The 25,008-nt window shown below is 33.0% G+C and overlaps 3 protein-coding genes across 4 annotated transcripts; all 3 read right to left on the bottom strand.

Moving 5' to 3' along the window:
- Positions 1 to 2,557: 2,557 nt before the first annotated feature.
- LOC142161888 (putative ripening-related protein 1) lies at positions 2,558 to 3,369 on the bottom strand. Its single transcript, XM_075217881.1, has one exon. It carries the CDS (start codon positions 3,244 to 3,246, stop codon positions 2,677 to 2,679), a length of 570 nt encoding a protein of 189 aa, XP_075073982.1. The 5' UTR covers positions 3,247 to 3,369; the 3' UTR covers positions 2,558 to 2,676.
- Positions 3,370 to 5,785: 2,416 nt separating this feature from the next.
- LOC107773367 (putative ripening-related protein 1) lies at positions 5,786 to 6,533 on the bottom strand. The gene has a single exon (XM_016592793.2). It carries the CDS (start codon positions 6,469 to 6,471, stop codon positions 5,902 to 5,904), a length of 570 nt encoding a protein of 189 aa, XP_016448279.2. The 5' UTR covers positions 6,472 to 6,533; the 3' UTR covers positions 5,786 to 5,901.
- A 1,073-nt stretch (positions 6,534 to 7,606) lies between these two features.
- On the bottom strand, positions 7,607 to 13,176 carry LOC107810182 (FT-interacting protein 7). Of its 2 annotated transcripts, none has more exons than XM_016634926.2 (2): positions 12,813 to 13,176; positions 7,607 to 11,039 (listed from the first exon to the last, which is right to left on the bottom strand). In XM_016634926.2, the coding sequence occupies exon 2, from the start codon at positions 10,966 to 10,968 to the stop codon at positions 7,939 to 7,941; it is 3,030 nt and encodes a 1,009-aa protein (XP_016490412.2). In that variant the 5' UTR covers positions 10,969 to 11,039; positions 12,813 to 13,176; the 3' UTR covers positions 7,607 to 7,938. The 2 variants fall into 2 exon arrangements, with proteins under 2 accessions (XP_016490412.2, XP_016490413.2); XM_016634927.2 differs by having other exon boundaries at positions 7,607 to 10,988; positions 12,813 to 13,089.
- Positions 13,177 to 25,008: the final 11,832 nt, after the last annotated feature.

Here is a 25,008-nt window from a genome sequence, read left to right as displayed (position 1 = left end):
TTGGATGTGAAAACTGCATTTCTTCATGGAGATTTGGAAGAGGAGATTTATATGGAGCAGCCAGAAGGATTTGAAGTAGCTGGAAAGAAACACATGGTGTGCAAATTGAATAAGAGTCTTTATGGATTGAAGCATGCACCAAGGCAGTGGTACATGAAGTTTGACTCATTCATGAAAAGTCAAACATACCTAAAGACCTATTCTGATCAATGTGTATACTTCAAAAGATTTTCTGAGAATAACTTTATTATATTGTTGTTGTATGTGGATGACATGTTAATTGTAGGAAAAGACAAGGGGTTGATAGCAAAGTTGAAAGGAGATCTGTCCAAGTCATTTGATATGAAGGACTTGGGCCCAGCACAACAAATTCTAGGGATGAAGATAGTTCGAGAGAGAACAAGTAGAAAGTTGTGGCTATCTCAGGAGAAGTACATTGAACGTGTACTAGAACGCTTCAACATGAAGAATGCTAAGCCAGTCAGTACACCTCTTGCTGGTCATCTAAAGTTGAGTAAGAAGATATGTCCTACAACAGTGGAGGAGAAAGGGAACATGGCTAAAGTTCCTTATTCTTCAGCAGTCGGAAGCTTGATGTATGCAATGGTATGTACTAGACTTGATATTCCTCACGCAGTTGGTGTTGTCAACAGGTTTCTTAAAAATCCTGGAAAGGAACATTGGGAAGCAGTCAAGTGGATACTCAGGTACCTGAGAGGTACCACGGGAGATTGTTTGTGCTTTGGAGGATCTGATCCAATCTTGAAGGGCTATACAGATGTTGATATGGCAGGTGACATTGACAACAAAAAATCTACTACTGGATATTTGTTTACATTTTCAGGGGGAGCTATATCATGGCAGTCTAAGTTGCAGAAGTGTGTTGCACTTTCAACAACTGAAGCAGAGTACATTGCCGCTACAGAAACTGGCAAGGAGATGGTATGGCTCAAATGGTTCCTTCAAGAGCTTGGATTGCATCAGAAGGAGTATGTCGTCTATTGTGACAGTCAAAGTGCAATAGACCTTAGCAAGAACTCTATGTACCATGCAAGGACCAAACACATTGATGTGAGATATCATTGGATTCGAGAAATGGTAGATAATGAATCTCTAAAAGTCTTGAAGATTTCTACAAGTGAGAATCCCGCAGATATGCTGACCAAGGTGGTACCAAGGAACAAGTTTGAGCTATGCAAAGAACTTGTCGGCATGCACTCAAACTAGAAGACAGTGCTACCTCCTCTGGATGAATGAGACTGGAGGGGGAGATTGATGATGTCCATCTCATTGAAGAAGTATTAGGCATATGCCTAATAAAAGTTTCTTTGGTTTGGTAATCAACCTTGTTGACTTGGTTTGGTTAGGTAGTCAACCTTGTTGAATTAGTTTGGTTTGATAGCCAACCTTGTTGAATTTCTTTGGTTTGGTAGCCAACTTTGTTGAATTGTGAAAAGTGTGTGTAAATTGTCAAATATTGTAGGCTTTAGAGGGTGAAACTTTGGCTATAAAAGGAGAGCTTCAACTCTCATTTCTTCACACCAACAAAGAGAGAAAGAAAGAGTGAGGTTTCACAGACAAGGTATAAGAAAATAGTCTGTGAGGAAAATAGAGAGTGAGCGATATTGTAGTGAGGTGAGAATATCAAAAGAGGGTTATTTCTTTTGAGTGTTGTAGTGGTCTTTGGAGTATTTATCTCCGACCTACAAAGTGTAAAATTCCTTACTATAGTGATATCAGTTGCTCCTCTCGGGGCCGTGGTTTTTTCCCTTATTAAAAGGGTTTTCCACGTAAAAATCTTGGTGTCGTTGTTACTCTTTTATTCTTGTTAATTACCGTATCTCGGTGCTACATTATTATTCCGCTTTTATTACCGTGAATATTATTTTGGTAGGGGGTTTTTCCCAACATATAGTGCCGTGAAGGTCAACTGGCAAAAGAATGTTGTATCTGAGGTGCTACCCATAGGATGGAACCTGGCTTGTCGAGTTGTCGTCTTGACTATTTGTATGGGCAGCAGTGCTACAAATTATCAAACTGTTCCCGACAGACGAACATAAGTTAACACAACTAGTTCATGTGAGAAGCAGATGACCCTGAAAGCAACTCTAGAGCTAAATGAAATTCTTTATATTGGAAGAGCTGAATTCCGCATTATAAATGTAATAATCAGCAAATTCCTTCTTTTTTCTTATTCAGGAAGTGACCATCATTAAAAAAGTTAAAGCAGCTCAGTTTTTACCCATTTCAGGCCAATTCATAACGCTGTGTTTGTTCAAAGTATAGCTGGGATCAAACTGATAAAGTACGAGTGTAAAAATAGTCTAACTGATGCAACCACTGAAGGATATACAAGATTTGTATAGCTGGCTCAACTAAATTGGTTCTGAATCCTAGTTGATTGATCTTGCTCAAACTGTTGTAGGTTTAAATTAGCTACTGAACCAAGTCATGTTTTTCAGATTTCACTGACCATATATCTTTCATAGGCATGAAACTTATTCATATTTCAATGACTTCAGAAGTTGATATAAAGAGAATAATTTCATTAACTGTAATTTCGCAACAATAACATGAGAATTAAGTACTAGTATTTATGCCACATATTACACATAATCTAATTATATACACGATCCTCATATTCTTATAATACCGTAGATACTATAACTTGATGCACTAAGCATCAGACCAAGTAATGTCAAAGTCGCCCCAGTCACCTTCAGGAATACCCAATGCTTCCCACACTGCTTTAGAGGCATCAACGATGTTATTCGGGCATGGAGGCTGATAATCGTGTTCATCATCACATCCCATGGTAGAGTCACACTCATCTACAACTTTAGCCTTCACACTTTTGCCATCAGCACTTATGGTGATATAGTTAAGGCACCTATCTCCTCCACTGTACCATCCGGTTGAAAGGGCAACTACTGGAGTATCATCAGAGTGGTATTGGTTATCACATTCCGATGGTCCACCGCCATCTCCACCCTTTTGGAAGCTATTCAGGGTTAAAACAGCCTTGGTATTACCCGTCACAGGAGGCGAACATTTGTAAGTGGTGTACATCTTGCCTTGTTTGCAACAATCTGAGTCATTTTCGGGATTACATTGTCCTGGAGGCGGTTTTATGCCCCTGATTTTTCCACTCGGCTGACAAGACTGTAATCTTGCATCTGAGCAGTAAGTAAGAGTAGCAAAAACCAGCAACACCAGAAGTGATGTTCCCATGCTAGAGTTCTTCATGTTTTTTCTTTCTCTTCTTTTCTTTGGTATTGTATTCAAATGTTAGTTGTTTGAAGACTTGGGATAATCTAACTGGTTTATATAGTGTTTTGGTCACAAAAAATGCCAGTATTCTGCTCAAGGCATGAAAGGTTTCTTATGATTAAGCATATATACATATGTGATTAGAACTGCTTTACTTCCTGTGACAGTCACAGCTTATTTTTTCCTACTAATAGATATCTAAATTGGAGTTTTCAGTCTCAGCAACTTTACCTTCACGGCTTATGCCTAATCATGTTTTTCTATTCTATCAAAGGCATTCTACCAGTACCTAATAAGACAAGAACTTGATGAGTTATTTTATTGTCTTGGATTCTTTAGTTGCTGAAAACACTTCTGTATTTTCTGAACAGTATAGGACAACAGATTGTTTCATCTGGTTGCTAAACATGAAAACCTGTATTCTATAGCATCTGTATGTATAACATACTACAACAACAAGAGTCTTGATTCTGTTACAATCATCTTTTCCCGTGACGTCCATAATGGTAGAGGAGATTAAGACTAATTTAAAAATTGTAATGCTCCATCCGCCTGTTTTTAAAGAATACATAGTACAGTAGAATAGAAAAAGGCCTTCAATTCTTCGACTTTTGATAGTTCATGTGCTGTCAGAAAGACAAATCCTCTTTGCCAGTTGATCTATTGGAGGATTTCCACCTGAATACCTTTGTCACTGCTTTCATAAATGGATCAGTAACTTAGTTGAAACCGTAGGTTGAACAGGCTTAGGGAAATTGAATAAAGCGTTAAGGTTTTAAGGTGCTATTTCTCATATAATCACATAAAGTATTAATACACTGATCGACAACAACAACAACAACGACCCAGTATAATCCTACAAGTGGGGTCTGGGGAGAGTAGTGTGTACGCAGACCTTATCTCTACCCCGATGGGGTAGAGAGGCTGTTTCCGATAGACCCTCGTCTCAAGAAGACGAAAAGACGAAAAGAGACAATATATCAGTACCATCAACAAAAAAAACATAGGAATAATAACATCACAAGAACCAGTGAATAGATGGAAAGCAGAAATAATAACCAGTAAATAAGGCCCGACACAATGAAAACGGAAGAGTAGTGTAGACACAACATTGACCACTAGCAGTCTAAGACTAAATCCTATCGGTCTAGCCTCACACTGGTAAAAGTATGCTCAACTACCTCCTAACCTACAACCTTAATGCTTGACCTCCACAAACTTCCTATCGGATGTCATGTCCTCGAAGATCTGAAGCCTCGCCATATCCCGCCTAATCACCTCTCCCCAATACTTTTTAGGCCGCCCTCTACCTCTCCTTGTACCCACCAACGCCGACCGCTCGCACCTCCTTACCGGGGCATCCAAGCTCCTCTTCTGTACGTGTCCGAACCATCTGAGCCTCGCTTCCCGCATTTTGTCATCAATAGGAGCCACGCCCACCTTCCCCCAAAAATCTTCATTCCTAATCTTATCTATCCTAGTGTGCCCGCACATCCACCCCAACATCCTCATTTCTGCTACTTTCATCTTTTGGGTATAAGAGAAAATCATAATCAATTATTACAAAGATTCAAAGAGAAAATTTTCGTCGTTAATATCATAATCAATTATTACAAAGAACTGTAGCCAAAAACTTCACATACATAGAAGAAATATGTTTTTGTAAATGAAATGGATGGAATTCCAACATGAAAAAATCAAGTTCTAGATTCTATGCATCGGGCGAAACTATAATCAACTTGCTCAATTCATTTTCAGGAACACCAAGCCAGCTTTGAGGCAGCAACCATTTTTATTGGACAGAGTTGAATTCATCCTGAATCATGTATTCCAATTCAAAATTGGAAAGGCCCCTTGCGACAGATTCTGCAACCTGAAAAACCTGCTTGTGACCTTCTCTCAGATCATCACCAAACGGTCCAGACCTGCTCTGCAGCGTCATGAAGGTGTTATCCGTAGGATGGGACTGGCTTGTCGAGTTGTCGTCTTGACTATTTGTATGGGCAGCAGTGCTACAAAATATCAAATTGTTCTCGAAAGACGAACATAAGTTAACACAACTAATGTGAGGAGCAGAGGACCCTGAAAGCAACTCTAGAGCTAAATGAAAATTTTCATTCTGGAAGTTCTGAATTCCACATTATTTTGCCAGGAAGTGAGATCATTATAAAAGTTAAAGCAGCTCAGTTTTTACCCATTTGAGGCCAATTGATAACGCTGTGTATCTACAAAGTATAGCTGGATCAAACTGATGAAGTACGAGCCAGTGTAAAAATAGTCTAACTGATGCAACCATTGAATGATATACAGGATTTGTATAGCTGAGCTCAACCAAATTGGTTTTGAAGCCTAGTTGACTGATTGATTGAATGATTGATCTAGGTCAAACTGTTGTAGGTTAGATTAGCTACTGAACCAGGTGATGTTTTTCAGATTTCACTGACCATGTCTCTTTTATAGGCATGAAACTAATTCATACTTCAATGAGTTCAAAAGTTGATATGAACAGAATTTCATTAACTGTAAAATCAGAACAATAACATGAGAATTAAGTACACATATTACACATAATCTAATTATATACACGATCCTCATATTCTTACAATACCATAGATACTACAACATAATGCACTAAGCATCAGACCAAGTAATGTCATATTCGCCCCAGTCACCTTCAGGAATACCCAGTGCTTCCCACACTGCTTTAGAGGCATCAACGATGTTATTTGGGCATGGAGGCTGATAATCGTGTTCATCATCACATCCCATGGTAGAGTCACACTCATCTACAACTTTAGCCTTCACACTTTTGTCATTAGCACTTATAGTGATATAGTTAAGGCACCTATCTCCTCCGCTGTACCATCCGGTTGAAAGGGCAACAACTGGAGTGTCATCAGAGTGGTATTGGTTATCACATTCCGATGGTCCACCGCCATCTCCACCCTTTTGGAAGCTATTCAGGGTTAACACAGCCTTGGTATTACCCATCACAGGAGGCGAACATTTGTAAGTGGTGTACATCTTGCCTTGTTTGCAACAATCCGAGTCATTTTCGGGATTACATTGTCCTGGAGGTGGCTTTATGCCTCTGATTTTTCCACTTGGCTGACAAGACTGTAATCTTGCATCTGAGCAGTAAGTAAGAGTAGCAAAAACCAGCAACACCAGAAGTGATGTTCCCATGCTAGAGTTCTTCATGGTTTTTCTTTCTCTTCTTTTCTCTGGTATTGTATTCAAATGTTAGTTGTGTGAAGACTTAGGATAATCTAACTGGTTTATATAGTGTTTTGCCCACACAAAATGCCAATATTCTGCTCAAGGCATGAAAGGTTTCTTATGATTAAGTATGCACTTACGGAAATTAGCAGTCAAATGGTCTATTGGAGTTCTTATATATTTTTTTCCAGTTATTAGGCTATAGTAAAATTGGACATATGTGATAATAATTTCTTTACTTTCCTCGACGGCCACAGCTTTTTTCTCTTCTTTTCTCTGGTATTGTATTCAAATGTTAAGACATCTAAATTGGAGTTTTCAGTCTCTGCAACTTTACCTCCACGGCTTAAACCTAATCATGTTTCCTACTGTAGCAAGGCAATATTGTACCACAACATAACAGGACAAGAACTTGAGGGTTATTCTGTTGTCTTAGATTCCTTAGTTGCTGAAAACAATATTGTATTTTTCTGCACAGTAATAGAATAACATGTCGTTTCATCTGGTGACTAAACATGGAAACCGGTATATGCATCTGTTTTTCATTTATGTTCTTATAACCATTAGTATTGATCTTGTCAGGGGCGGAGGTAGAGAACTACTTTCGGGTTCTGACTAACCCAGTAACTTTTGTTTAGACCTTGTATTTGTATTAAAAAATCTATTAAATATGTATAACTATTTAATTGCAAACCTAGTAGCTAAGACGTGCTATGGGTTCGATGATAAGTTCAAAACCCATAAACTTCAAATCGTGGCTCCATCTCTGGATCTTGTTACAAATAATCATATGTTGCTGTGATATCAATTATACTACTACTGAAATCGTGGAGATCACGACGAAGTTAAACATGGTAGTGATGCATCACTCACTGATGTTTCTCAATGCATGCTGACCCATTTAGCTGTTGGAAAAAAAAATATAGTACAGTACAATAGAAAATAAGCCTTCAATTCGTCGAATTTTCTTATCTCTGTGCTGTTTAAGTTAAAAATCCTTTTTTCCAGTTGGAATTGATGGACTTTCATCCTAAATACAGTACTTAATTTCACTGCTTTGGTAAATGGTCAAACACGAATGTTATCTCAAATGATATCAAGATCCAAGGAAAAGATGTTACTATCAACAGGACAGTATGCACTTCATAGAAAATAAACAGTACAAATTTGATATACAAACACTGCAGTTCTCAGCATCTTTGCCTAATCCATCTTACATTACAAGAGCCTTGGCAAAGCTGCAAAATGTGCTGAGAATGCAACTAACTTGTTGCACAACATATACAGACAAATCAAACTTTAGACCATTCTTTGGTTTCCAGGTCTTATTTTTCAGGCCCCGAGCTCTGTTCAACTCCATGGCCGGAAGGCAAAATTTTCCTCAAGGACGATGACTAAAATCAGATTTCAGAAAGTATCACAGAAAACTTTCGACATAACACCAGCAACCTATAGCATACTATCAGTCTTAGCTGGAAGTCGGCGGAAGAAATTTAGGGGTGCTGATGGCAATTTGTGGCGGAACCTGGGATGCCGCATTGCATAAAAGCCAGACAGGACACCAAACACCTGAAAAGGTGTAGAATACAGCACAATGGCAGCAAGCAGGCAGAATATAATGAATAGTATAGTGGCACGTGGGTCTCGCCAGCTCAGCAGTGCCTGGATTCGCTCCCCTTGGGTGGCCATATCTCCTACTACTGTCTGAATTCGACCGGCCAAACTTCTCAGACGATCATACCTCATCCTAACAAGTTCTGAACTCCGTGACGTAGGAAATGTGTCAAATTCCTCATCAAGCTCATCAGGGTGAGTTGAAACAGCATGTGAAATTCTTGTGTCCATGTGAGGAGGGTACCTCGGCCGGTACTGATAGTTCCAAAGCCCTATTAGGCACATGTACAGAAAAATTGTTGGGAGGATTAATTCTGGAAAACAGACAAGCATAAGGAAGAGAACATGTACTAATGATGTCGTGATAGGATTCTTCCACATGCAAACATCTCCGAACCATTTCCCAACAGAGAATAATCCATTGAAGACGGACATCAGCCTGAAAAAGTTTGCTTTGCTGCGCCTCATGCTCCAGAGGTGCGCATCTGCATCACTCATGTATTCAACCACTTCTTTCCTGAGAGGAGGTTCTGCACGGCTTAGCCGTGCAGCCACAATATTTACAGCTTGATATCGCAGCAGATCTTGCTGTGCTACAGACAATGGTTTCACATAATGCATTTTTGGTAAAAGGGGTCTAGAGTACAGAAACATCATGTTGACCATCGATGCACATGAAAATCGTATAGCAAGATGCAATTCTCCCATCTTCTTCACACCTGACGGGTGAAGGACAAGCAATGGATAAGAGTGCGTGTATACTCGACCAGTTTCAAGTGTTGACATCCGAATACGAACCTTCCCAATTTTCATGTCTCTTTTGCCATTTGAATCTTTTTCTCCAAGCTGTCCATTGTCAAAAACCCCAACTGTGAGAACAGTAGCTGGATCATAGACTTCCCAAGTGTATTGCTCATTAAACTTCGGGTTTAAGCTGTCAATAACTGTCCTGGTCCGCACCCACTTGTGACCATACTTTGCCACACAATATGTGTCTGTTGTACCCTTCCCATCTCTTGTTTTTGATGGGTGTAGTGCATCAATATTCAGGATACCTAATTCTAATATACCAATTGATGGCTTCCAAAGCTGCTTTGCTGTCGGTCGAAGATCACTACTGTAATGAGTTGACTCATCAAGTACATGGTATCCTCCATCTAGTGATACACGAAGATTTATCCTACTGGAAAACTTGTGTTTCCTCTTTGGCTCTTCGATCTCAACTGAACCGGGTTCTTGGAGGTTATACCATCTTGATCGAACAAATCGATCATCTGCACGCCTTTCAACAGTGTTTAATGGGATAATGACCACTCCCAGGGCCTCACCTTTATTGGAAGCAACACGATCCTCAACTGATAGAATCAGATGTTCATCAAATGGTTCAGCAGCAACGAACATCAGATCCTCATTCCACAGAGCATTCATTGTTTGAGTTCTAATTGGTTTTGTCTTCAGCACCTGGTTACCAATATGAGCCTTCACATAGACATCAGGAAAATGGTTTTTCTCTGACACAACTAAGTCCTGTGCTTCAATAACATTGACACGAACATACCACAGCCTAGGAGAATGATACACTTTTCCGCGGATTTGTGAGGAGGGCACTGACATATCTATTGGACTAGCTACATCTGTATGGAAAGCATCAGGGAATGCTTCGTCAGCTTGTGTACCAATCCACACAGCAAGCATCAGTTCCCCCTTCTTTTTCTCGCCTTTCTTGTTTTCCAGGCGATACCACTCTGGAGCCAATGGACTATCGGGAGGAACTCGGGTTGGAACTTCATGCAGATCAACTCGAACAATCCCAACAAAGTCATCTTTTACCATATCCTTATCCTTAACCACAACATCCAGAACAGAAGACTGCATTCTTTCTTTAGCAAAAGCGAAAACTGTATTCCATTCTGGATCTTGATTCTTCTCGAAGTGCTGTGTGACTCCTTTGTAGTTCCCAACTCTTACTTCAACATAAGGGTCAAGACTTCCAGTGATATCTTTAGAAGGCAGATCTCGTGCTTTCACAACTCTTACAAACAGGAACTGCATAGGCTCAACAAGGTCATATGTGCTGGATGGCCTGCCACCTCGAATAACTCGGCCCCCAACTATACGCCCTCCTCCAAGGATAGGGCTTGTCTCTTTCAGTGAATATTCAACTGGCTGTGAAGATGAACCCGAGTACATCCGCACTACTTTCGGCCCCTGAGAGGTAGATTTCATCTGATCAGACCCAAATCTTGTTGATTGATGGGAACCTGAAAAGGAAGAATACGGCTCCTGTTGCTGGTGCTTTGAGTTTGGCAGGTGGTGGAATGTGCGTCTAGCCTCTTTTCTATCATTAGCAACGGGTTCAGGTGTGAATTCCGGAATTTGTTGTGTAGGTTCATCACTTAGGCTTGAAAGGGAACTGATATGTGTTGAAGAATCCATTGCAGGGAACACGTTTGATACCCTAACTGATGGATCATCAGTTATAAAGACTTTCAGGCTAAGCTCTCCCCTGGCACGGGAGAGAAAGCCTGCCCTTTCCAAAGGGTAATGCAACAGAACAGCATCAGAGTATGGAACAAAGGACGATCCATTGATCTTAACCTTCCCAAGAGATGATTTAGAATTGCTTGATTTGTTATTGTTGTAAACAAGAGCTTCAAGTGCGAGGCTGGACAAGTCATTAGGATCAGAAATGTTGAAATAGAAAGTTTCATTCCAATAAGGGTCCAGATCTTTTTCTTTGATTGTGGTGCGAAACTTTTGGGCATCAAAGTGAAGCTCTACAAAGGGACTAGATGAGCCTTTCCCATCTTTAGACAGGAGATTGTGGGCACTAACAACTTCAACCCCAAGCTTGAGGTTACTCATGGAGTATGATCACGATAGTTCTGAATCAATTCAAGGGGCAGATCGATCAAATCCAGTCAAGCAGGAGAAAACTGAAAAACAACATTAATATAATCATAAGGGAATATTCTCGCAATGGAACACTATAACGCCAACTTAGAAACTATTCTACATGAATAATTAAATGTAGCAGCAAACTAAAAAAGCAAATGCAGCAGCGGCCAAATTACTAATGAATTTCTTAGGATAAGAGACCTGACACTACTGCTAGGTAATATCAGAGAAAAAACCCCAGTGAAGTCCACAACATTTTACAAGCTATCTTTACCTGGTGACCAAATAACATACAACAACAACAACCCAGTATAATCCCACAAGTGGGGCCTGGAGAGGATAGTGTGTACACAGACCTTACCCCTACCCTAGGATAGAGAGGCTGTTTCCGATAGACCCTCGGCATCCCTCCCTCCAAGAACTCCCCACCTTGCTCTTGGGGTGACTCGAACTCACAAACTCTTGGTTGGAAGTGGAGGGTGCTCACCACTAGAGCAACCCACTTTTGTCTCAAATAACATGAAAAGATAAAAATAAAACCTCTATGAATGACTTAATCATCGTAAGGACATCGGACCAATATAAAAAGCATTGTTTATCAGCCAGTCAATTCAAGTTTTAACTCACCAGAGAGGTCTCAAGGCAGGGGACATTACTTAAGAGACATTATACTCTGACTCGACAGAAAAGTAACCATATAGTATATAAAGACCAGTAATAGTACTGGTGTTCCTAGAAAGAAGAGATGGTTGGCGTCTACCCCTACAGCGACATATCCGGTCAATCCGATAACACTACAACAAGCTAAAAGGAGTCAAGAAGTTCACCTTTTGATTCTTTATCCTTTTTTTTTAAACGTTCAAAAGTAATAGTAGAAGGAGAGGAGTTAACAGTCAAAGCAAGAAAATCAATCATCTTTGAAGGAGAATATTGGATAGAGGAATCTTAAATAAGGATATAAAATAATCCAGCTAGCTTAACAATAACAAAAGACACCTTTTCTGAAGAAGTCACAGAATATCCTTAAAGTTCTCTTATCAATTACCAGCTCAAGATAAAGAGACAAGAAGAATCTGAATAAACCTTGAGGGACTTTCTGCAGAATCTTTGAAACTTTTTACCTTTTCTTTCACATATCATTTTTAGGTAAAGGATTTATTTAATTTTTTATTAACGTGACCCCACCAAAAAACTAAGGGCCAAAAACTAATGATCTTCAGAAATTGTTATACTTGCAAATCATGGCAACCATCAAAGTTGACCTAACAACAACTAATTTCTGAAAAAAAATCACTCAAAAAGCAAAAATCAAAAACAATAACTCAATTTACATAAACAGGAGACAACTTGGCTGATACACTTTTAGACACCAAACATTAAATTAAAAACAAGAAACAAACTTCCTTTTTTCACAAAACAAAATTTGAACTCAAACCTTAAAAGCAACAAAATCTTAATCCAATTGATAAAAACAATTATCAACAATATAATCTAACCAAGAACAAAAACAAACTTTCTTTTTTCACAAAACAAAAGTTGAACTCAAAACTTAAAAGCAACAAAATCTAAATCCAATTGATAAAAACAATTATCCACAATATAATCTAACCAAAAACAAAAACAAAAAAGATACTAATACTGTAACAAGTAGTAGCACAAACTTCTCAAAACCGAACAATTAAGAATTATACGCAGTGAAAGAGAGAAAGATAAATCAACAATCAGATAACACAAGAAGATTCTAGCAGAATAAATAAATAGTAACAGGAAACAAAAGGGGGACTTTAACAAAATAACAATAAAAACTGCACCTTTTTTCTTCTCAACTGAATAATCTATATGGCTTCGAAAATTCTTTGGTTCTCAGCTTCAAAAGGACCACCTTTATTTTTAGTAATAAAAAACATTGAAAAGAAAAGGAGGAGAAGAAGAAAATGAAGGGAATGGTTGAAGATGGTGCAAGGAAAAGAGAGAAAGGAAGAGACAGAGATATATTCAGAGTCGTGGAAAACGAGATAATAATATTATTGAATTTAGGTTAGAAACTTAAAATATGTGTAGCTGCCACTGGTTACAGGTTACATGTACACCAGCAAAAAGAAAGAAAAAGATTGAATAATAGAAGTTATAGTACAAAAGACCTTTAACAGTATGACATAAAAAGAGACAAGTAGAAGATGACTAAGCAGATAAATGGTCACCAGTTCTCAATTGGTCCATATGATATCAGTTTCTTTCGTCACTATTACCTTTTTTTCTTTTTTTCTTGTTAGGAAGTTTACATCAATGTGGTAAGAATGAAAGGGGACATTTTTCCACTGAAACACCGACCTTATCTATCTCTTCCTCAAAAATTATGCAAAATTTATTTTTTATCTTTATATTTTATATTTTAAATTTTCTTGACACAGCTCCAAAGCATAGTTTAGTGGTTAAGTGGGTTCAAAACCTGATCATTTATTTAATTCTCACTAGCTACATTCTCTTTTAATTTTTTACTTTTGTTTTTTGAACCCCTTTAAAGGAAATTCTGCCTCCGCCACTAACTGTGTGTTTAGCTAAACGTAAATTAATTTATTATGACGATACAATATAAATTGAGATTAAAAAAAAATATACTCACTGATTTGTAACGGTAAATTATGAAATTGTACGTAATAACATGTATTCACCAGTTGATATAATTATTAAGTGCAAAAAAAATATTTTTAACCACTATAATCAATGATTACCTCTTCATGCCCCTTCTGATCCACTTCACAGAGGTTAACACTTCACCTTTCGGGTTTTTATCCAAGGAGGCAGAGCGAGGATTTGAAACTTATGCATTCAGTATTCTAGTTCTTTTAAGTTATTGTATTCTAAATTAATAATTTGTACATAATTCAATAATTTTTAAAGACAAATGCAAGGTTTAGACAAAAGTTATTGGGTTCAGCCGAACCCGTATGCGAAGAGCTAGCTCCACCCCTGTTTTTACCCACTTAGGGGTCGTTTGGTTTGAATACGGGTTATGCTGGGATTAGTTATCTTGGTGTTATTTTTTATCCACTGTTTGGTATGTTGTATTAAAAATAACATTTGTATAATTTCTAAGAAGAAGGTATAAGTTATATTCTGTTCTAATTATCCCTACCTCTACAAGGTATAAGTTATCCCGGTACTAATTTTAATCCCGGAATAACTTATATCGGGTTTGCTAACCAAACAAAATATTAAGGTGGTATTAAATTTTTATAGTATCATTATATCTACTTATAGCTTATACGAAACAACCACTTATATAGTATTTCGCGGTAAAACGAGTAATTTTAGTCTTCTGTCTAGAGTCATTCTTAGTCTTTGACGCTTCATTATTATAAGTTTATAAAGTCACGAAAATGTGACTAAGATGTGCAGAATGAGTTCAGAAAATTAATCTGCACTTAGTTCTAACCAAGAGTTCTTTTTCTTTTTGAAAAAAATAATGAGATATCATAGCAACAAGAATGGCCGCAACCTTATTTCTTTTTAGGTCACGTCGTTTCTGTCATAACTAATATTTAATTAATATTAGTCATTGCAAATAATATTAGATATTTTAGTGCAAACGCTATCAATTGAGATAAGGTTTACTTTTTTGAAGAAAAAAATATTAGAGGAAGAAGAGAGCTAAAAAGACCACCAAATTCAACTTGTGACACTACGATTTAAATTGTGGAGCTTGATCACCAACAAGACTGCAAATTAAGCTTTAAACCATCTTGATTTTTGCTATTATTTTTAAATCCTCAATTATCAAGCTTCAAATTGAAGGGCAATATTATATTAAATACAAACTACAATTAATAGTTTATAAGAAAGATGGTTTTAGAAGATAAAATAAAACACACTTGGCAAATTAAGCAAGCAAGCAGTTCACCTACCCATACTTTATAATTTTCTGGATGAACTTGATTTAATTTCTCAAATAAAAGCATTGACTTTGACCGAGTGCAACGAATGCTACTCTTAGGCCCCCTTTGTCCATAAAAATTTTTTTTCAAAAATATATTTGTCCATGAAATTTTGCAAGTTTTTCGAAAATGAGTATCAAAAATTAAAAATCCTAATCACAAAACTACAACATTTTTTTTTAAGTAAAATACATGTCCAAACATAATTTCAAATTCTAAATACCATTTTCAACTTTAACTCCACTTACTACTTTTTTCAAAAATTACACTTTTTATGTCCAAACACCTTCTTAGTAAACAATAATTTGAAGAAGGAAATACCAAGAGAGATATTTTCAGCATGCTCAAAGTAGCCGTCACTCGTCAATTCTAGTTAGCATTACCATTTCTATTTACTAAAATTATGGTTTTCCACAAATAAATTCAACCACTGGTCCCTAATAATTGACAACTTTAATTTGACGTTTTGGTTTGATTTTTCAAAACCGCTCTTACCATTGATAACGAAGTACAATTACTCAAAAAGCAGGCCATTGTACTTGCTTTTTTGGAATTGTTTACACAAATCACTCCTTCACATAAAAGTGTTATGTTTAATTAATCATAGTGTTATGTTACTCAAATTTATTACCAACACATAACAGTGTTATGTTTAATTAATATTTAGAGTACAAGAGTCAAGACATTAACGTTTCGTGTGAATTCAAATTTGATTTCTCATAATTTTAAGTCAAAAGTTAATAATTTTAGCAAGCACAAAAACAACCTATATTTAATACTCCATCCGTTCACTTTTAGTTGTCCACTTTGAACTTTTCACAAATATCTTGGGTAAATTTCACAAATGATCATATAACTATGACTTTTTTTCACCAAAGTCATATAGCTTTATTTTCTCATACAAAAATCATAAAACTTTTGCTAACTCACATAAAAATCATAGTGATCGAAAAATACAATTTTCTATAATATTTTCTTATTTCGTGATTTTTAGATTTTATTTTCAGTCTAATAAATAATAATTTAATTATAATAAGAAAAATCCAACCCGACCCATCGACCCAACATACATACATACATACATACATACATACATACATACATACATACATACATACACACACACACACACACACACACACACACACACACATATATATATATATATATATATATATATTATAAAAGCATGAATATAATGTCGGTTTACCAAAATAACCTTTTAATATTAAGCATAATAATTCATAATAAAAGGACATAACCAGAATTCTAGATATTAGCCTTATAATCCTATTAGTTTTAGGACATAATACTACACGTTAGGAATCCTACATGATTATCTTTTAGTATAATTACTTTCGGGCTATCTAATTCATGTAAAATTAAACAAATACTTAAATACTTTATACACACTTGCCAGACACAAAAATCTTTCACTGTACTACATCAAATTTGTAATGCTTTAGGTCCTAACTCTCTAAATACTTAAAGAGTTCTTATTCAACTGGGAATCATTACAGATTTTAGTTTGTATAGATCACCGTATGCCTTCTTTGTCTTTCATCTAACCATAGTTCGTAAGTGTTTTAAAGCCAATAGTAAAAAATAAGCTTTACTAAAGTTTTAATTTTTTTGACAACTAAATTCCTTTAGCTTTCTTTTACATGGTTTTGGATTGCTCTATGGCTTTGTGGTGCATTAGTTTTTTTTTTAATTGGTTACTACTTTAACCGAAGAGTTGAAGATATCTTATTAATTTAAAATGGAATTGATCTTCCTTGTATATAATTTAATTTTGAAGAAAAGTGAAACCATAATGCTACTGAAAAACTAACATTCATCAAATGACTTATGTAATAGTAACTAGAAAAGTAAATATCTTTAGCCATGTAATCTTGTTACTTTTAGGATATAATTCTTAAAAATTTCTATTACTAATTTAATTTGAAAATGTATTATAATGTCCTATTGCTAATTTAATTTGAGAATGAATAATATTGTCCAAATCCATTTAGAAAAAGGAGAGCCTATATTATTATAAAAGCATAAATACATTAATATACCAAAATAATTCTAAAATATTAAACAGAAGAACTCATAGGTAAATGACATAACTGCAATAACCTATTTTTTGGACTACAATACCTTCTATTCTAATTTTTAATATTTAAGATTTTAAAATTAATAAAATTTTGTCTATTAAATTCTTATTAAAAATATGTAGGAAGGTTTAATAAAATCAATTTCATAAGAATCCTCCATATTAGCAATACATTCAGGGGCTGATTTACCTTAGCCCAAGCGGTGTCATGTGACACCGATTCGTCAAAAATCTTTACTAATTATTTGTAATTCAAATGATGAACCAAAAACAAGGAAATAAATAAAGTGACACTATTTATCACGAAGACCTCTGTAGCTTAAATGGTCAGAGGCTGAAGAATTCTATATGAGGTCGCAAGAATCGGGCTTCCGCATGCTCATTTTATGTTTTAATACTTTTATGCCTCATCTAAAAAGTATCCTAAGTCATAACTAAAGTGACCAGCACAATACAATTTTCAAATCGGAGGGACACGGCTGCTTCCGTTAGTTGTATTTTTTTATTGATGTTTTTTAAAATATGATATTATATATTTTGTTTTTGTTTTTTTTTCACGTCTAGTAGTGACACCGCTTACAAAAATTCCTGCGTACACCACTGAATACATTACCACTCTATAATGTCCAGTACCAAGAAAAAATAAAAGTAATATTAAATGGACTGCATAAGAGTAAAAATTGAGGAGAAAAAAATACCCCCCACGATAATATATTTTTATATTATATTTGAACTATTTTCCTACTCAAATAATATTTTTTTTAATTAATTTCGTGTAATATTTAAAAATACCCAATTATTAAACAATAACTAAGAAAATATTTAAGAATATAAATGTGTGAGAAAGATAAAAAGAAATGGTTGGTAAGAGTCAATACCATTAATGATTCTACGGACATAAAGATCTAAAAATGAAATGTCATATCAATCTTTTATACTTTGAAGATAAAATTTATGGTGGATAGAATTATAATTAAGATTAAATAATTAAAACAAGAGATGAACTAATATTAAGATATGAATCAACATAGAATAAATTATTTTTTATGTTAAAATCAAATAATTAAATCTTCTAATTAATTATTTAGCAAAAGAATCCAATTCAATTATTTTTTAAATTCATTATATGAGTAAAGTTCTTATTCAAGTTTATCTAGCTTGCCAAAGTTATACTTTTGGCCTTAAATAAAAAAGATTCAACTGACAAGAAATATAAAGTAAGAACAAATCCAGTATTTATTGTCTTCTTACTTCGTACCGGAAACGAAGAAGAACATCCAATAAAAGATGATTTGGTTCTTCCTAAACACTTGGTTATCAATCTCAATGGTCATAGTAGTGCATTTAATAAGAGAAATATTTCTATCATTAGATTAAAATGCATTTTGTGCAAATTGCATGATAGAATTAAAAAAATATCTTAGCTAGCAGAAATGAATATGTTGATCAATTAAACAAAAGGTTGATTGCAAAATTTTATAGTAAAAACAAAATATTTTTCTGTTTTTGATTCAGCAAAAAATGATACCAATATTACTACCAAGAAGAATACTTAAATACTTTAATACCAAATGGCCTTCTACCATACATGTTTGTTGTCAAGTTTATTATTTCTTACGTATGTTAGTGTCACAATATATATAATAGATTAAGTTAAAATTGATCTTCCATTGTATATAGGTTGATTTTGAAGAAAAATATGTCTGTCATGCTACTGAAAATTTTAGATACGTCGAATAGCTTATGTAATAGCACACATATGGTATATAAAAATTTTGACAACAACGTCATACACGCAAAAATTATGATACTGTTTAATGTGCTTCTAAGTATATTCTTATCCCTGAATTCAATTTTCGTCTTCCGAAACTAAGGAATACCCTTTAAATTTGTGTGAAAATAATTTTTAATATGTTTTGCAAATATAATAATTAAAGCACAAGGACAAACATCCTAAATATTGGACTATATTTACTGCAATATGTTTTCTTGCACGAACAATTGTATGTTGTACTTTCAAGAGGGATATCAAGATCGACAACAAGAGTTCTGGTTAAGGCAGAACAACCAAAGCATTAGGAGGTAACATACACAAAAAAGTATTGTCCACAAAGAAGTGTTCATTAAGATACCATCACATTAAATACTTTTAAATTATAGTACATAATTATCTAACTAACATGGCAAAATTGATCATTTGTGTAAGTTTTGATGATGTACTTTTATTTTAAATTCATGATATTATGCTAATGTAATAATATTTTTCGTCATTTAGATGATTTTTGTATTATTATACGTAAAATTTCTATCATTAGTTAAATTTTATTGTTCCTTTATATAAATAAATATTTAAATCATCAAGTGTCATTATTAACGTGCATCGCACGTTCATAGATACTAGTTATTATAAAATCACGAATAATTTATGCTAAATGTTGAACAACTAAAATATCCTTAAAATATTAATAGACTTTTATCATTCAAAACACGATACTTCTATCTTTTATTTTATTTTTTATTCAAATTGATAGCATTTTTGTCTTAAGTGCTCTCTAATTATACCTTCTTCTTTTTTGTTGTTGTGAGAATCTCATGCATTACGAACTAATTTTTTTAGGGGGGCGAGGGGAGGGGAGGGATTCACTTTTAATATTATTCTAAATTAATTTATATATATGGGTATTGGATCGATTGAGTTGGGTATTTCTATTTTAAGAGAACAATATAAAATTAACCAATCGGCTGAAACTAATTGATTATTTGCTATTATTTTTGGGTGCGGCTAAGAAATATATATTTCTCTTATTTTAATTGGGGTTACTATTTATTAGACTGAAAATAAAAAAGTAAAAAATACGGAATAAGAAAATACTACAAGAAAATTGCGTTTTTCGGTCACTATGATTTTTGTGTGAGTTAATGAAAATTTTATGATTTTTGCGTGAGAAAAAATAAAAAATTATATGACTTTGATGAAAAAAAAAACATAATTATATGATCATTTGTGAATTATTACATAATATTAGCGTCCCCTTTTTAAACAACAGGAGTCTTCTAAAACTTAAAAAAACTAATTACCTTAAAAGTGTACCAACTTTGTTAGAAGTCGCTCTTCCCCAAAAGGTGGCCCATTTGACAATTGAACGCGGAATATGGCTTTGGTTTTAAGGAATATTTTTTTTTTTGGGGGGGGGGGGTCATATTTTAAGGAATATTCATTTAAAACATACCGAACAAATGTTGCACTTTCACATCTGAATTTTTAGATTTACTGCACTATTATTCTGTCATTCTAACTTTGCTTAAATGAATTTTTTGCATGGTAGGTTTACAAAAAATAATATTTTCCCCGTCTCATTTTATATACCGTCATCACTATTTACATTAGGAACGGCATAAAAGTATATGAGTCACAATCTCTGACCGCAAAAAGTGCTTTTCAACTAATAAAAAAATCATAATAGTTAAAATTGTTTGACTTGTCACTTTTGTATTAGCGTCCTAAAAAAAGGAGTACTTTGCAAATTTATTTATATATAAAAAAACAAATTTACCATGCAAGGGGTCGTTGGTTTGGAAACTAGTTATTCCCAAATTATTTATTCCATGTGAATAAAAAAATACTACAATCCCAAGATATTAATTCTAAAATTAGTTATACATCGATTTTATCCCAATCAAACGTGGAATAAGTCCATTTTAAATTTAATCCCGGAATTAACTATCCCCTATCTCTCGTACCAAATGAGCCCTAAGTGTATGAACGTTGTTACATTTCATCCTACCCCATGGGTGGTCCATTTGATAATTGAACGTCGAACGTTGATTTGGTCCTAAGGTATATAGTTTTAAAAGTCAATTAAAAGATGTATGTGACATAATTGCACTTTTCACCCCCAAATTCTTAGGTTATTGCACTATTATTATCTCAACTATATACTAATTGTAACACCTTGCCTGTTAAAGAAAAAATAATATTACTTCTAAATATAAAAAGTCATACTATCGCAACAAAATTAGTAAAATCTAATCTTGCTACGTATTTGCCTATTCAGGACCTCCTTCACTGATTATTCCATTATAGTAAATACCCTTATAATATAACTCAATACCCTTATAATATGATTCAATCTCGGATACACACCATATATTTTTTAGAAATGAATCACTTATACCCCTTATATTATAAATATCCTACACTCTTATTCCCTGTGAGGTCTATCCGTAACTAACTATATTAAATTATAATTATTAAAAGAAAAATTAAAATTATAATGAAAATCTAACACAAATGAAACTTCGTCGAATTAGGGAAAATAGAAATCTTAAAATATGAGTTAATTATTATTTTATTTCAGCTTTAGTCCCTATGAAATTTGACTAATTGCATCTAACTTTTAATTAAACATAAAATGTGATTTTACTCTAATAATTAATATATCTATCTATATCTATACTATATTAAAAGCACGAAGGCCCTTAGCGAAATATCGTTCGCCTTTTTTATCCCTTTAAAATACAGTTTGCACAGAACAAAATAATCATTTAATTATTTTCCTAATATATAGGAATATTTATTTAATTATTTTCCTTATATTAAAGAATAACCATTTAATTAATTTCCTAATATTTAGAACTTTAATTTTTCTAACTCCTTTCAATTATAGAATTTTAGACGCTTATTATGATTTTTTTATAACCAAATTGAAATGGAAGAACTATGCTTAACTTACGTCTCTAATTTATAAGTAAAGAAAGTATCCTCCTTTATTTAGTAGTTAAAAGTTTTTTGGCAATTAAATATTTTTAATTATTTGATTTAGGTAAGAGCCCCTAATATTAAGCAATCTAAATTATAAATCTCTTGCTTAATCATTAAAACGTTAAAATTAACTAGGATTTTAAGGACACACCTTTGATTTTATTATTGTTTGTTAAATAATTTATATCCCATCATAAATTTAAAACTAATTAATTCAATACAATTAAATTATCTTAGTAAAAATAAAAAGTAAAATAAAAAGATTTTTTGGGAAAATTTGTGTTTGATTCTCTAGGTATCCAATAGTATGTCCATTACCCTTTAATTAAATATATCCTCTACAAAATTTTATGTACCAAAATATGAAAACATGTTCTAATAAATACTAAATTATTACTCACTATTATGATAGTCTTTAACTCAACGTCAAATAGTAGAAATACTTTCAAAATCTATATCTATCTATATTATATTAAAATGAGGATAGTGAAATATGAGGTTAAGCGAAGTGGCATATTGAGAAAATGCCACTTGGCACATTTAAGACATAATCTAGAAAATAAATCTAATCTGTATTTATATCTATATCTATATCATATATAAATCCAATCATCAATTTTCCTTCTATATTAGCTAAAAACATAGAAGTGAAAAAATAATTAGAAAGTTATAATAATAAAATAATACAAATATTAGAAAGAGGTTGATTGGGATAACTATGACTATTTGTTACTTTGGGAAAGTTAAAATATAAATAAAGTAAATAAATTTATTTAAGATATTAAGGATTGATGACTTTGAAAATTGAAAAAAATTCAAGTAGCACATTTTTTTTTATTTAAAAAAGTCACTTGGCTTAACATTATGTAAAGTTAATATATATTAGTTTTAAAAAGATATTAATTAGCATTATATAAAGTTAATATGTACTCAGTATTTTGGTGTGGATTTGATTGGAGAGATAAACAAAAATCCCACATTCAAAGGGAATGATTATTGATATTTATTATAAATAATAGTTGATAATTTTTATCAGATTCTTTAATTGATATATTAATTTCTTAACAAAAATGAACCCTACCAATACCATAATTACAGGGCAATTGAAAAGCTAATTGTATATATCCATATTTAGCTCTTACCATGCTTTTAAATCTTAACAATACCTTAACTATAGGGCAATTCAAAGTCAATGATATCTTTTTTCTAAAAGAACCGTTTCTTAATCAAATATCTCATTTAATTGAATTCGAATGGGAACATAATTATCATTCAAACTTTATACATAAACTAAAAATCTTTCTCTCTCTATATATATACCTTAATCATTTGTTTAAATTAGAATGGAAAGGTAAATATCACTTGAAATTTATACATAACTATATATGGATATATGGGTCTAAAATTATCATAAAAATAACATTATATGACAAAGAATATTCATATAATATTATTCCTTATATGAAAATTAGAATATTGCAATTCAAGTATATTACCATATAAAATATAATATTATATGCCAAACAATATTCATGGTTTTTACCATATTTCATAATTGATATATTAATTTCTTAACAGGAAAATAAATTTTAAATTTTGATTTAAAAGCTAATTATATTTATCCATATTTAGCAATCAGCAGGCCTTTAAAGCTTATCAATAGCGTAATTAATGCCATTCAAACTCAATAATATCTTTTTTTAAAAATAATTATTTCTTAACCAATTATTATTGTTTAAATTAAAATTGAAAGATAGAAAAGTTAAATTCGATTGGGACGGTAAATATCATTCAAAACTTATTATATGAAAATATATAGATATATGAGTCTAAATTTTGATTGAGATAATCTGGTGGTACATGTATAACATTTTAGTAAATTATTTGAATTCAAAGGTAACATTTTAGTATATTCGTATTGAAATTTAAAAATTATAATAAGTATTGCTACATAAGAAAATTAAGATTACGCGTGCCTTAGATCTAAAGGTAATTAAATCAGTGTATTTACTTCATTTATTACTTTTAGTATGTTTACACTTTGAAGAAAAATATTAATATGGAAAATTAATTCATATTTTAAGTTTCACATTTAATACATGGAAGTGAATAATTGATTGACAATTAAACGACATATATGGTAAAATAATATTGTGATTAAGATCCATTCAACATAAGCCTACGTAGAATAATTTATGTTCTTTTTTTGTCTACTTTGAATAATTTATGTAAATAAAATTATGATCTCTTCAAACTAATTCAGTATTCGAAAACTTTTTTTGATTAGAATAATAAATTCTATGTTTTTATAGTTTTATACTAGCAAATGGCACAAGTAATATTTGTTTGTCGAGCCATGCAGTTTGTGATAACCTTATATGGCTTGCCACTGCGAAAGAATGGTATGAGACAACTTCGTTCTTTTGTTTTTTATTTTGGTGTATCGTTTGTTCAATCTATTAGAATAAGTTGTTGGTCTCCTACAAATTTCACTACCAAATAGAAATAAAGTTTTATATCTTTCTTCTTTTGAATTTTTCTTTTCAGTTCTTAGGGAAAAAACCTCTTCCTTATGAGTTGTGATCAGTATAACTTACCAAAGTGTTTTCTCGATGCTAATTATTTAGACTATTATTTGTTGCAGGTAGAATTTAGTATGAAAAATAATAAATATTTTTCGCGCATCGCGCGAGTATGTATACTAGTATCTATCTATATTATATTAAAAGGAGAGTAGTGAAGCATGTGGTTAAGCCAAGTGGCAAGCTAAAATGAAGCCATTTGGCAATTTTAAGACAACATAAAAAATTTGAATTAAGTGGAAACATATTTAATGAGTTACAAATGTTGAGTAGTTAAGTTTCACAAGCAATTGAGATGTTTCATTATCCATGTTTTGATTATCCAATAATAGTGTCTTGCTATTTTTAATGGTACTAAATATATTGATAGATTGTAGAAATACAAAACAGAACCGCAAACAATCAATGATATTATATGTATACAGATGTATAAATGAGAGTATAAGTTTGTATAACTATGTATATTATTGTATACATATAAACCCTGCTACACTAACAAAACTGCAACCATAATGAAAATACATACTTTGTTAAAGGACAAAAACAACTGAAATATTCATTAAAATGTAATTTATTCACAGCCACAATGTGTAATGACTACCACAAATTACACAAAAATAAAAACAT

The sequence above is a fragment of the Nicotiana tabacum genome, chromosome 7 (assembly GCF_000715075.1).
Source record: "Nicotiana tabacum cultivar K326 chromosome 7, ASM71507v2, whole genome shotgun sequence".
In the NCBI taxonomy this organism is placed as follows: domain Eukaryota; kingdom Viridiplantae; phylum Streptophyta; class Magnoliopsida; order Solanales; family Solanaceae; genus Nicotiana; species Nicotiana tabacum.
This window is presented reverse-complemented; position numbering and strand designations above follow the sequence as displayed.